At 56.8% G+C, this 12,980-nt stretch overlaps 2 protein-coding genes across 5 annotated transcripts; one reads left to right on the top strand and one right to left on the bottom strand.

The window, feature by feature from the left end:
• Window positions 1–696: 696 nt before the first annotated feature.
• Window positions 697–5,903, top strand: GLMP (glycosylated lysosomal membrane protein). Of its 2 annotated transcripts, XM_019662619.1 has the most exons (6): window positions 1,564–3,092; window positions 3,572–3,829; window positions 4,009–4,209; window positions 4,330–4,548; window positions 5,028–5,284; window positions 5,387–5,903. In XM_019662619.1, exons 1-6 carry the CDS (start codon window positions 2,973–2,975, stop codon window positions 5,550–5,552), a joined length of 1,221 nt encoding a protein of 406 aa, XP_019518164.1. In that variant the 5' UTR covers window positions 1,564–2,972; the 3' UTR covers window positions 5,553–5,903. The 2 variants fall into 2 exon arrangements, with proteins under 2 accessions (XP_019518165.1, XP_019518164.1); XM_019662620.1 differs by lacking the exon at window positions 5,028–5,284 and having other exon boundaries at window positions 697–3,092.
• Window positions 5,904–6,353: 450 nt separating this feature from the next.
• Window positions 6,354–12,900, bottom strand: TMEM79 (transmembrane protein 79). 3 transcript variants are annotated; one of them, XM_019662530.1, is made up of 5 exons: window positions 12,520–12,900; window positions 11,743–11,916; window positions 10,145–11,056; window positions 9,695–9,908; window positions 6,354–7,099 (listed from the first exon to the last, which is right to left on the bottom strand). In XM_019662530.1, exons 3-5 carry the CDS (start codon window positions 10,902–10,904, stop codon window positions 6,892–6,894), a joined length of 1,182 nt encoding a protein of 393 aa, XP_019518075.1. In that variant the 5' UTR covers window positions 10,905–11,056; window positions 11,743–11,916; window positions 12,520–12,900; the 3' UTR covers window positions 6,354–6,891. The 3 variants fall into 3 exon arrangements, with proteins under 3 accessions (XP_019518075.1, XP_019518073.1, XP_019518074.1); XM_019662528.1 differs by having other exon boundaries at window positions 10,145–10,947; XM_019662529.1 differs by having other exon boundaries at window positions 10,145–10,947; window positions 12,796–12,900.
• Window positions 12,901–12,980: the final 80 nt, after the last annotated feature.

The following is a 12,980-nucleotide window of genomic DNA, read 5'->3' as shown; positions in this document are numbered from 1 at the left end:
CACAGAGAACAGGAGGAACCTGTCCAAACGTTGCATGTTCCCGTCTTGTGTGTGTGTGCGCGCAGCCAACACCCAACTCCTGCTCAGCCCAGGCGCTTGTCCTGAAGCTCGGAGGCCGGGATTGTCGTACTGTATCCCACAGCTCGGAGTTCTCCTATATTACCTGATTCTAATCTATTTGGGCTTGTCGGCCTACTGTCAGAGTGTGCTGGTGGCACAGTAGGCCCTCTGCCCTCCCTGCTAGCAGAAACAAAGCATTTAAGTCTCATTTTGTGCTTTGTTTTCGTCAAGGAAGAACCTGAGTAGTGGCCCTGGGCTGTGGGAGGCTGGACGGGGTGCCTTTGATGTCTTCAGTGCCCTTGGTGGCTGCTGGGCCGTCCACCCCCGTCCTTATGATTCATGCAGTCGGCTTTTATCTCCTCCTGACCTCGGCGCTTAGTGTATTAAAGTTGGATATTAGGTCGAACGATAACAGCCATGGTGCCTACTGTGTAATCAACACGTTCTGGTCACTGTACATTAGCTGACCCACCCTGTGGACTAGGTACCGTCCCCCGTGTTACGATGGGGACTTAAAGCATAGATAAAGAAGCTTGTCCGAGGGCCACCAAGCTGCTAAGCGGGGCCTCAACTTCCTGAGCAGGTGGTCTGGCTTTAAGAGCCGAGTCATGCTGCTGGCTGTGCTGGCTGGACAGGGGTGAGGTGGAGAAGGCCTGAGGCCTCTGAGACCGCTGGCCATACCTGGTGCTTCGCTTGCTGCTGAGCGCAGTCTGAAGCCAGCTTCTCTGAGGGGCTCTGAAGTAAGCCTGCTTGCCTGTGCTGAAATCCTGCCTCTACTTGCAGTTTTCATGATTCCCTCAACTGTAACCCTACAGGTAATAGGTTAATTCTCAGATAAGTAGAGCAGATTTTGAAGAAATGGTGTTCATAAGACCTGAGATGTTCGGGAGGGAGGAAGCCAGTCACAGCCTGTGGATTCTCCCTTCCCGTTATTCCCTCCCTCCCTCTAGGTCCATGCTGGTTTCAGCTCCATGGCCGAGCAGTTGGGTAACGTCCGTGGGGTTCCCTGTGAGGTAGGAGTTCACCTGCACTGTACTGTCCCCTGAACCTGTGCAGCCCCTCCCGGTGTGTTAGGTCAGTCTGTACCCCAGCTGAGCTTTCAGAGCCCCTGTGCTGCCCAAAGCCTGACGGAACACTGATTAGAAGCCACCCAAGCCTTGCCTGAGCCCTAATCACTAACCGTAGGTACCCCATGAGTGCAGCTGGCCACCTCCTTGACTTGGCTCATGACTTCCTATTGTTAAACTAGGTTCAGCCAAATTCTGTTTTCCCCCATTGACACAAAAGTCTCCAACATACAAGTGAACAAGCAAATGGCAGAAGTGTCTGGTGCCCCTTAACAGAATTACATTTGGATTCTTGGATTGGGGGGACACTTGAATTCCTGGCCATTCAGACCCTCTGGACTCAGCCAAGGCTTGTTTTTAGTCCCCTTTATGAGGTCCCGGAGTTGACACCTCGGAGGATACAAGTACTGCTTTTTTTCTCAAGAAAAATGAAAGTTTTTGAAGGAACTTGAGTTTGTCCTAGAGTAGCCACTTGGGGGCAGGAGGGTGAAATTGGATCCCTACTTCATTCATTCCATCAAAATTAATTCTGGGCAGCAGAAAGACTGAAATATAAGAACGTGCAACTATATGAGGACTAGAAGAAAACACAAGATTTAAAAATATCAGTGGGGAAAATAAAGGCAGCTACACTAAAAATTTTGCATGGCCAAAAGGACCAAACGGGAAAGTGAGGATGTTTCGATAACACAAGAGTTAACTTCCTGAAAGAACTTGGCAGTCAAGAGTACAGGGCCTGTAGAAAAATAGGCAAAGGGTATAAAAAGCTCCCGAGAAGCAAAAACACACATCGTGGAGAGATAGGTGCCTTACCGTATTCCCAGGGAAGCCTGGCAGAGACTCGGAGGCTGTGGGAGTGGGCCCTCAGACACGGGTGTGAGCGGCAGCTGTTAAGCCTCAGGGAGTGTGACCTGGCAGTGCCACTCCTGGGTGTTTATCCACCCAGATTTGGTGACAGATACGCAATGCTGTACGTGCCGGGATGTCCTTCCCGCATTGCTGCCATAGCTGAATGTTGAAACTATCAGGGTTCCGGCCAAATACATCATGCGGCGCCCCCTGCAACGAAGTGCTTCTGTGCAGAGCGCACAGCTCCCAGTGCATGGGCTCAGAGCAGGCCTCGCCACACGTGAGAAAGCAAACAGCGGACGCCGCTGTGCGGCATTCACGTGTGTACGTGTACGGATCACCTACATTCTTGAGTATGCAGAGTGTCTTAGGTCACAAAGGTAATGATGGTTGTCTCAGGGAAGGGACCAATAGGAGTGGCACCCTGTGGCACCTCAACAATTTTGTGCCACATGCATTTATTAGTGAAGATAATTTTAAGAATAAACAACAAAAACCCAAGAACAACAGTGTTCCTTCAGCCGGATGTGAGATGCTTTCGACAAATAACATGTTTTGCTCTCATATCCTGTTCTCTGAGGTATCTTTTTAGCTCTATGTGGGGGTCTCAATAAATACCAATAATTGACAACAACAAAAATGCTTCAGACTCCTCGCGGTGCCTTCCCTACCAGTCACTTTACTGGGATCCCATCTGGATCTTAAATCTAGACGTTGTGCCCACATACAGGTGACTAACTGTTCAGTGGGACCAGTTGGGTAGGAAAGGTCGGCAGTATGTCTGCATGTCTGTCTAGTCTGGGGTGTCGCTTGCCACACCCCAGACTAGATGAGGAACTTCCAACCTTTCTGGTTCCATTCTCACTCAAGCCTAAATCTGGGTTAAAGGAGGCGGTCTCTTTAAGAACTGGTGTGCAGGCCCCGCCCTTTAATAAGGTCAGCTGAGCCTGTAAGTCACATGACTCGATGTCTTCCGCCCTCTGAAGCTGGGGCTGCATGTGCAGCTGTGAGGAACCCCACGGGGGCTGGGGGCGCTGTGCCCCCAGCCCCATACTCTTCCTGAGTCTCCTTCTGTCTGCAGCCCCGCTTGGCCTGCTGGGGGAGGAGGCCCGCCAGGTGAGGGGCGCGGGCAGTGGAGATTTCAGGAAGTGCTACCCTCCGAGGCTGGTTGGAATCTAAGGCCACCAAGGGTGGGGTGGGTGCTGCACAGAGACGAGTTCTTCACCCTGGGGGTGGGGGCAGCCTTGGGTCCTGGGACGGATTGTGGAGCAGGGCGGTGTGGGGGCTTCCCGTCCTCTGACTCAGCCCTCAGGGACCCAGGTCCCGGCGTACCTGTGTTTTCTTCCGCTCAGCTCTGCCCTGACGTCTTCACCAGGGTCGGTCGCGGCAGTCCTGGCTCTGCCCGCTCCGCCACCCCTCAACTGCTCCTACCAGGACTCCCTGGGCTTCCACCCGGATTTCTCTTGTTCAAACTCCTGAGGCCCCTCCCTCTCCCCAGCGTTCCCCAAGTCCGCTGCCCCTCCCCCCAAGCCTCTCCTTTGCCCCTGTCCCTCCCTGACCCAGTTCTCTTGACCCTCCACTGCTCCATGTTCCAGGTGTCTCTGGAGGTCATCCCCGACCCGGCGGGGCCCCCCGAGAACCTGCTTCATATCCGGGCAGTGGGCTCCAACTCCACTCTGCACTACGTGTGGAGCACCCTGGGGCCCCCGGCAGTGCTGCTGGTGGCCACCGACACCCCCCACAGCGCCCTGAGTGTCAACTGGAGCCTCCTGCTGTCCTCTGAGCCCTCCGGGGGCCTGGTGGTGCTCCCCAAGGACAGCATCCAGTTTTCTTCTGCCGTTGTCTTTACCAGGGTGAGCAGGTTGGGGAGAACCAAGCGGGAGAGGAGAGCAGTCCTCCTATCAGAGGGAGGAGCTGAAGGCTGGGTGGGGAGGTAGTCAGGTAGGAGAGCCTGGGAGTGGGGGGCAGTGAGTGTGGAGGTGACTCAGGAGAAAGCTGGACGTAAGCACCCCCACCCCACCCCACCCGCCAGCTTTTTGAGTTTGACAGCACCAACACCTCCGATGCGGCCGCAGAGCCTCCAGGAAAACCGTACCCCCCTTACTGCTTGGCCGACTTCTCCTGGAACAACATTACCCACTCACTGGATCCTGCCACCCTGAGCGCCACATTTCGAGGCCACCCCATTGATGACCCCACCAGGGCTTTTGCCAATGGCAGCCTGGCCTTCAGGGTAAGAGTGTGGGGAACCAGAGCTCAACAGGCTGGCGCACAAGGCTGGCAGTCACTGATGGGGCAGCCTTCACGCACGGGCGTCTGCCTGCCCCCCACCTCCGTGCCTCTTCCATCCTAGGTGCAGGCCTTCTCCAGGTCCGGCCGGCCGGCCCAGCCGCCTCGCCTCCTGCACACGGCGGACACCTGCCAGCTAGAGGTGGCCCTGGATGGGGCCGTTCCCCGGGGAAACCGCTCCCTGTTCAGGCTGGAGGTAGCCACCCTGGGCCAGGGCCCTGACTACCCCTCCATGCGGGAGCAGCACTCCATTGATGATGAATACGCACCTGCTGTCTTCCAGGTCAGGCTCCCAGGGAGCGGCTGACGGTGGGGATGCAGGTGGGACCCCCGCTGGGACCTCAGACAGCCTTTTGGCCACTTACCATTTAGCAACACTGTTCAGGTCTTTCAAGGACTGGGAGCCATGCTCATAAACGTGGGCCAGTCTCTGCGCCTCAGTGGAAACAACAGAGGGCGAAGGCAGCCATGCAGCATGACTGGCAGATGCCACGTGCCAGGGCCGAGGGGCCCAGAGGAGGGGGCTGAGTGGAGGCTTGCCGAGTGTCAGGGCTGGAAAAACACTCAGTGCCCATCCAGTCCGACTCCCCTCCCTGCAGAGGAAAGATTGAGGTCCCAGTGCAGACAGCCTGTGAGTTCTAGAACCAGGCCTGGGTCTCAGGACGAATGGTGACAGATGGAGTCTGGGAAAGGAGGGGGTGGACAGAGGGTTGGCAGCACAGGTTGGCCCTCCTCACCCTGCCTTGTCTCCTTTCTCCCCAGTTGGACCAGCTGCTTTGGGGCTCCCTGCCATCAGGCTTCATGCAGTGGCGGCCCGTGGCTTTCTCCCAGAAGCAGGGGGGCCGAGAGTCAGCCCTGCCCTGCCAAGCCTCCCCTCTTTACCCTACCTCGGCATATGTTGTCCCCCAGTCCCCCATTGTCCGAGCCTTCTTTGGGTCTCAGAACAACTTCTGTGCCTTCAATCTGACGTTTGGGACTTCTACAGGCCCTGGCTACTGGGACCAACACTACCTCAGCTGGTGAGAGTCGGGCCTGGGCCGAGGGTCGGGGAAGTGGAGAAGGCTGGGCCTGTCGGCCTCCCCTCCTAAGCCTGCGTCTCTTTCTCACTCTGCTTGCTCTAGGTCGATGCTCCTGGGTGTGGGTATCCCTCCCGTGGATGCCTTGTCCCCGCTGGTCCTGGGCATCATGGCGGTGGCACTGGGTGCTCCAGGGCTCATGCTACTGGCAGGAGGCCTGTTTCTGCTGCTGGGACCCAAGCGGTACTCAGAATATCAGCCCATAAATTGAGGCCCACTCTCTGGAGGGAAAGACGTTACTGGACCTGCCTTCCTTGCCTCAAACCTCTGCAAGTTTGAGGGTCAGTGTTCCCAGCCAGGCACTCCCACCGCCCATCATGCTTTTCTGCAGAACCTCAGAGATTAGCCTCAAGTCCTGGGGACCACCAGGTGGGGCTTCTTTCATACTCTGGAGAGGGACCAGGAACAGGGTTATTGCCAGAGGGAGGGTACCCTTGGAGTTGCCTCCGTGCTCCTCAGCCCCCATTTCCTGTGGATGGGACTCGCAGGCCGAAATGAAAGGCCTTCTGACTGGCTGGCTGTCTGAGGGGGGGACATGAAATAGACTTATTTTTTCCACAGGGCTCGTTTCTGTGTGTGAGTGTTGTTGGGCTGGTCCCTGGGAATGAGGGCTGAGGGCTGGGTGTGGATGGCAGGTTTTCTGAGGATGGCTCCACTTCCCCACCAGGCATAGTTCTCTGTCTTGACATGGGACCGAGGCTGCACACCAGCCACTCTCCATTCACGGGGGGCAGGGCGGTTCTGGGGCAGTATCGATCCAACAAGGAAGGGACACTCGAGGCGGGAGTGCAAACACGAAGAAAGAGCCAAGACCGGTACTTATTTATTGTTACACATACTCACATGGGGTGAACCAGCCACCGTGCCTTCCAACCACTGCCAGCCACCATATGCATGGACACACACACACACACACACACACACACACACACACACACACACACCCTGGGGGGGCAGTGTGGAGGCGAGAAGCGACAGGGTCCTAATGGGTTGGAAAGGAGGAGGCAGCAGCTCCAGGCAGGGGCAGCTTTAATAGTCTTGTCTGAGGCTAAAGGGCCTTGAGGGCCCGTCGTGGTGGGTCCTGAACCCAAACCCCCAGCAGGTTTTTACCCAGCATGCAAGTCCTATTTGATCTGCCGCCGGCCTTTCTCTAGGCACGAGCAGAACTGCCAGTCTTCTTGAGACCCTCTGCTTAGAGCACCCGCACAGAAATGGTCCGAGTTTGGGCTGTGGGTCTGCCCCACAGGAGGCTGCAGAGGAGCAGAGCCAGGCACTGGTGGGCCCTAGTGGCCGTGGTCGGAGCCCTGCTTCCTTGTGGGTCCTGGCCCCGTGCCCTCAGCATCCTTCAGGGACAAGGCTGTCCAACCCCTTCCCCTGCAAGAAAACGGCCCGCGTCCCTCCCGCATGACTACCCCGGGCTCCAAAGGCGAAGGGCGGCCCCGGCTGGGGGGAGCGGGGGACAGCCCGAGCCCTGACAGGATGGGACCCTGTCCCCGCAGCGGCAGGTTGGTCCCGCCGAGGTTCCAGGCTGGGGGCGGGGGCGGGGCGGCTCAGCCCCAGGGGCGGGGCCTGTAGTCGGAGTGGGCGTGGTCGGGGTAGTCCAGGCGGCTCTCCGTGGCGGTGAACATGCGTTCGGGCTCCACCACGAACATGTAGTAGAGGTTCCACACCAGCATGGACACCAGGGGCAGGAACGTCAGGCCGTAGCCAAAGCCTCGGAAGGAGCGGCCCACGGCGAAGGTCAGCCAGTATATCAGCCTGCCGGCGAGAAGAGGGCAGCTAGCGGGCGGAGGCGGAGGCGAGGGGCCGGATGGGGCCGGGGCGCCGCCGATACTTGTAAAGCCCCTTGCTAGTTACTCGGGGGCACAGTTTCGTGTACGCCTCTCCGCGTCGCTGTGAGGTGCCTTGATCGCTCCCCTCCCTCTGTTATTTGTTAACTTTGCACATCGTAATTAAAAGATTTGTGAGTAGGCGATGTACAGTCGCGTGACTCAAAATGCGATGATGCTGCGTCTATAGCAAAGGGTCGTCCTCCTCTGCGGACCCCCAGCCACCCTGCCCACTTCCCTCACCTCCCCACCTCGACGCCACTCCCACCCCAGGCATCCCACATTATGGTTTCTTGTGCAGCGAGTGATTTTTTTTATGCATACAGGAGCAAAAAAGATGTATGTTTTCCTTTGCCCCCTTTTTTTGAAGTTTGGTAGCATACCATTTAGATGGTTCTTTTTTCCCATTCAACAGATCTTGGAGATTATTTTTATCCATATATAAACAGCTATCTCATGTCTTCTACAGCTGCAGCACATTCCACTGTATTTATTTACCATTTTGCAGATGAAGAAACTAAGATTCCAAAGGGGTTAAGTAAGACTGGTCCAAGGTCACCCTTCTAGGAAATAGGAAAACCGTGATTTGAGCCCACCCTGATCCTCACCCCCTCTCCTGCCATTTCAGAGAGGCAGAGGGAAAGACGAGAATAAGGAAGCCAGCTTCCAGAGGGCTTGGGAGCCCAGAGGGACGGGTCACCCACAGCCAAATTTCTCCACTTGGAAGATCCGCTCAGAATACACACCTCTCCACAGCGGGGGGGGGGTGAGGTGTTAACCAGCAGCTTCCCCTAACACAGCGGTTCTCAACCTTCCTAATACCGCGCCCCCTTAATTCAGTTCCTCATGTTGTGGTGACCCCCAACCATAAAATTATTTTTGTTGCTACTCTATAACTGTAATTTTGCTACTGTTATGAATCGTAATGTCAATATCTTTTTGTTTTCCGATGGTTTTAGGCGACCCCTGTGAAAGGGTCGTTCGACCCCCAAAGGGGTCGTGACCCACAGGTTGAGAACCGCTGCTTAGGTGAAGGACCACTTTTACAAAATTGGCGTGTCCCTCTCTTTTTGCCTGTTAAACGGAGGGAAGAGTAACTGCTGCGTCTCTACTGCCCCAGGAGGCAGCGAGTCGTAATAACAGTAGAAGTTCACAAGTTAGCAAGTGCCAAGTGCATTGGTAAGTTAGCACTTACCAAGTGCCAGGCTGTTGTACGCACTCTACACAAATTAACTCATTTAATCCTCACAACTCCAGAGATGATGAAACGGAGACACAGAATGCTTAAGGAGCTTGCCCGTGGTAGAGAAGAAAGGACCTCGGATGAGGGAGAGAAGGGACCCGGATTCTAGTCCTGCCCTGAGTGACTCCTCCCCGAGTCTCGTGGTGTCCTTTCTAGGAAATGGGTCAGATGGACCAGACAGTCGCTAAGTCTTGAGCTCCCTGATGAGTTTTACCGCCTAAGCCACCTTCCACCTGACACCAGCACTCTCTGAGAGGGAGGTGGGAGGCGGAGTTACATGGAGTTACAAAAGGTGGAGGAACATTTATCTCGGGGAAACATCTCCTGGGAGAAAATGCAGGGCTGTGTGGTGGTCCGGAGGCTGGGGGGGACAGATGACCACTAGACGACAGTCAGAAGTAACAGCAAGACAAATGTTAGCTTGACAGGAAGACTGTTTTAGCAGTTAAAGCTACCGGGAATTGTATATTGAAAGTGACAAAAGAAAATGTATTAGGGGAAAAAATGGAAAGGCCTGTGTTGATTTGGCTTCAGAAATTCAAAGGTGCCTCCTGGGTTAACAGCAGTTCCCATGAAAACACCCCTAAGGATTTCAGGGGACTAAATTCAAAATCAAAGGAGAGTAATGAGGCTGCCATGAGAACTAAAGGGGCCTTGGTTTGTATGAGCAGGACAATCAATACCCTTGACCAAACCCCACCCCCACCCCCACCCCACCCCGTTTGACGGTGAAGGGGTCAGGGCCACTTAGCAAAGTAAACACGGGGAGCAGGGTGTTGGGAGTCAGGGGAACAGAGCTGTTGTCAAGTATCCGAATTCGTCCTAGGCAATTCCAGAGATCGGGGTCAGGGCAGCAGCTTTTATCACAAGGCAAGGAACCTCCTAATAACTAGGACCTTTAGAAAACGAAACAGACTGCCAGATAAAGAACGGAGCACTTGGTCACAGGGGGTGTTCAACTAGAGGCCAACGGCTACCTGACCAGAGTGTCATAGGAGGGTGGCCGCACTGAGTGGGAGGTTGGCCTACGTGACACCTGGCAGCCCTTTCAGTTCTAGATGGTATATGAGTCTCCGAAATCAGCTCCCTGTGGGAAGACGCTTGAGCTGATCACCTGCTACCAGGTGAAGTAAGGTGCAAGGGAGAAAGTGGACTCACCTTTCCAGGGTGCACAAGGCAGGATCCAGAGAGCGCCCAGACTCTGGCCCTCTGCACATACCCACACCTGGGTCCCGCTAGTGCCATTACCTCCCCTGTGCCCCACCCCCAGCCCCAGCTCACCGGGAGATGGCGAAGAGGCCCGTGAGCAGAGGGAGCAGTTTGAGGGTGTCTTGGGGCAGGTAGGTGGAAAGCACGGCCAGGTTGAAGAAGTAGAGGATGAAGAGCTGGACCGACTGGGCCACATACTGCCGGTGGATTTCTACCTCCCGCCGGGGCTCCCCAAAGGGCCGCAGGGCAGAAAAGCACAGCAGACTCAGCCCGTACACCAGGAGGCCTGGCGGGGGTGGAGACGCAGGGTCAGAGAGCGCAGGAGGCAGGCAGCGGGGGCAGGGCTTGTGGTGGAGAGCTCGGGCGTGAGTCTCCACAGTGGGGCTTGGGGGTCCTGGGAGGGGCAGGCACACAGGACGGCAGGGTGTGCGAGGGTCCAGCCTCAGTGCTCCCAGCCAGGCAGGCCCTGCCCTCGAGTCCAGCTCCCAGTTGCCCCTTCCTTCTCACAGGGCCCAGGCTCACCCAGCACGATGGGGAAGGTGGCGAAGACCCCGCAGCGCAGCGTGTAGACGAGGCGGGAACTCATGGTGGGCAGCCGAGGGGCATCAAAGGGCAGGAAGGCGTACGCCCCGTACAGCAGGCAGGGGAAGAGGACGAGGGCGGCTGCCACGGAGGCCACGGCCCTCAGCCCCTCATGGCCCCCGCAGCTGCTGCAGCCCCCACAGGAGCGGCCCGGCGGCCTCACCGCAGCCTCGGCCCACTTGCACTCTGAGGGCTCAGGGGGGGTGGCTCTGGTGGGCAGAAAGGTCCGGCGGCGCTCAGCCTCGCCGGCCTCACAGCGCACAGCGAGGTCCTCCTGGGGTCGCCGCTCGATGCACTGCAGGTCAATGGGCACGAAGGCCCGGGGCGCCTTCTCAGGCATCAGGTCGACGTCATCATCGGACAACTCCTCTGGCTTGCTGGGTGGCTCCGACTCCAGAAGCTCAGGCTCAATGTCCCGCCAGCCGGGGGGGTCCGGGAACGGAGCACTGGCCTGGGGGCCAGTCCCCCAGGGCAAGGTGGCAGCCTCGCTTACTGTGCTGTCCAGACCATCCTCCGTCCCCTCTCCAGCTGCGGGAGACCCAGCTGAAGACCCCACTCTGGAGGGCTCAGCGCCAGGGGGCTCGGCCCCACTTTCTCCTTCTGGCTGCCGGCCATTGGGGACCAAGGCCTGGGGTAGGCTTTTCTCCTGGGCCTCCGGCCCCTTCACTTCCAACAGGGCCATGGTCTCGGGTTCTGTCATCCTGGGGCCTCAGTTGTGGGGTCTACCGTGCGGTCATGTCACCCTGGTGGTTAACAGGAGAGCTCTGTCAGAAGCTCCATCCTCGGGCCCTTAGGATGGGTTGACAGACTGGATCTCTCCAGGGCAGCTGGCATCATGGGCTTGAGCCCCTTCTGGGACGTTGGGGAGAACATGGCGTGGAGGAAGGTGTTGAAACAGAGGGAGGCAGGAGAGAGAGGAGCAGCTGAAATGGAGGCACCCTTTCCACATCAAATGCCACCCCAGCAGGAGCAGGTGAGTCAGGGGGCATAGGCCTTGGCAGCTGTGGCCTCAGCCAGTCCCCACCCACGCCTTTTACTCCCCTCCACCCAAACCCCTGGGGTCATGGCCACCCTCCTGCAGGAACAGGAGGGAGAGGAGGTGCCTAGAATTTTGCCAAGAGCTGCCGTCCCACCAGGGACTTCCTTGTGGACAGAGAAGCTGCCCCTTCACCGTCGATCCTCCCCTTCCCTGCGGATCCCCACTTGGAACCCTCCTGGTAACTGATCCCAGTGATTTGCCACCAAATCTGTCCCGAGGAACTGGCACAGCAGTGCACCCTGTTCTTTCATCTCCAGTCTGGGTACATGGGCAGTTGCCAAGCTCTTCACTAGCCCACCTCATCCATCTCCGGGGGCCTGGGTCTGTCCATACTGACTTCTAGGTCCGATCATGGCTGTTCCCCATGCCTCCTCTCCCGTCTCTCCCCTCCCTGCCCTCCGTTCTCCGTCTCGCTGTTTCTTGGTGGGGCTCACCCCTTCCCTCCACCTCCGCAACGGCTCCCTGCCCCTTGCCATTTGGACCCATGACACCCTCTTACTTTCCATCTGGAGAGAGGCACAGGGTCCCCACAGGGTCCTGGAAGGAGCTGCTCAGCTCCCTGCTGGCTCTGCAAGTATTCCTCTGGTCTCCCTCCCTTTACCTCGGTCTCCAAACCAGTCTGACCGGAGCAGGTGGGGCCCAGATTAAAGGGGCAGGCCCCGCCCTGCTGAATCTGCCGACAGAAAAAGCATTAGGGGAGGCTGTCATCCTTTCTGAAAGTGGGGGTGCGGCTGGGCATAGGAGTAAGCGAGTGTTCTAGGCAAATGGCATGTGTAGGGGCTCTCAGCTCAGGAAAGCAGAGAGGGACCGTGGGGTTTGTGCAACCTGCTGGGAGCAGGTTGGAACACCCAGGAAAGAGATGGAATCTCTACCCTTATTTATTCAACGTTTACTGAGCACCTATTATTAGCCAGGCACTATTCTAGGCACAGACTCCAGAGAGAACAAGGTAACAGGCAAGGGCTTGGCCCTTGAGGGGCTTGTCCTCTTGGGGTAACGGATGATAAAGAAGCCTAGTGACTCAGTCAATAAGACAGTTTCAGCAGGGAAAACCTCTTTGCCAAGGTGCCTTTTGAGCTGAGACCTGGAGGGAAACCGGGAGTATGCGTGTTGCAGGCAGAGGAACAGCGAATGAAAGGCCAGCGAGTGAGAAAGACTGGCTGTTTCAGGAACAGAAAGAAGGACGGCGGCTGGAACCAGCAGCACAGCGGCGGAAGGGGGATTTATGTTCCCATTTCCACGTGTACACAGGCCCCCCAAACACCTTGCTTTTTACCTTAGATTTAAGGTCAAGAAAGCAATAGGAATCCCAGATGACCTTTCCAACGGGGGTCAGAAACGTGAGGGAGTGGCTTGTCATTCCTGTGGGACCTTACCGCCAAAGTCATTGGAGTTTTGTGAAATTGTTTTCTCTAAAAATTTCTGACCAGTGATCTTGAAAGAGACTCGGCTCGAATGGAGGGAGTGGGGTGAAGGGGCAGAAGGATGGACTGTGAAATGACCACCGTAGGACAAAGCAAAGCCACGCTCCTAGCTCCTAGCATGAGCCCACCTGCCCCATTCAGCTTGGCGTCAGCCCCGTGGCTGCGTCCGCTGTCCGTTCCCTGGCAGCTTTGTCAATAAAGTTTTTCGCAAGGGCTTGAAGACGCCGGAAAGAGGCCATGCTGCCCAGACTTAGTTCTGGCAACTTCCCGGGAGGGAAAACGAGTTCCGCGAGACTTGGTCGCAGCAGGCCAC

Source organism: Hipposideros armiger, unplaced genomic scaffold (genome assembly GCF_001890085.2).
Source record: "Hipposideros armiger isolate ML-2016 unplaced genomic scaffold, ASM189008v1 scaffold_378, whole genome shotgun sequence".
Lineage (NCBI taxonomy): Eukaryota > Metazoa > Chordata > Mammalia > Chiroptera > Hipposideridae > Hipposideros > Hipposideros armiger.
Note: the sequence above shows the minus strand (reverse complement) of the source record. Positions and strands in the feature narration are given on the sequence as shown.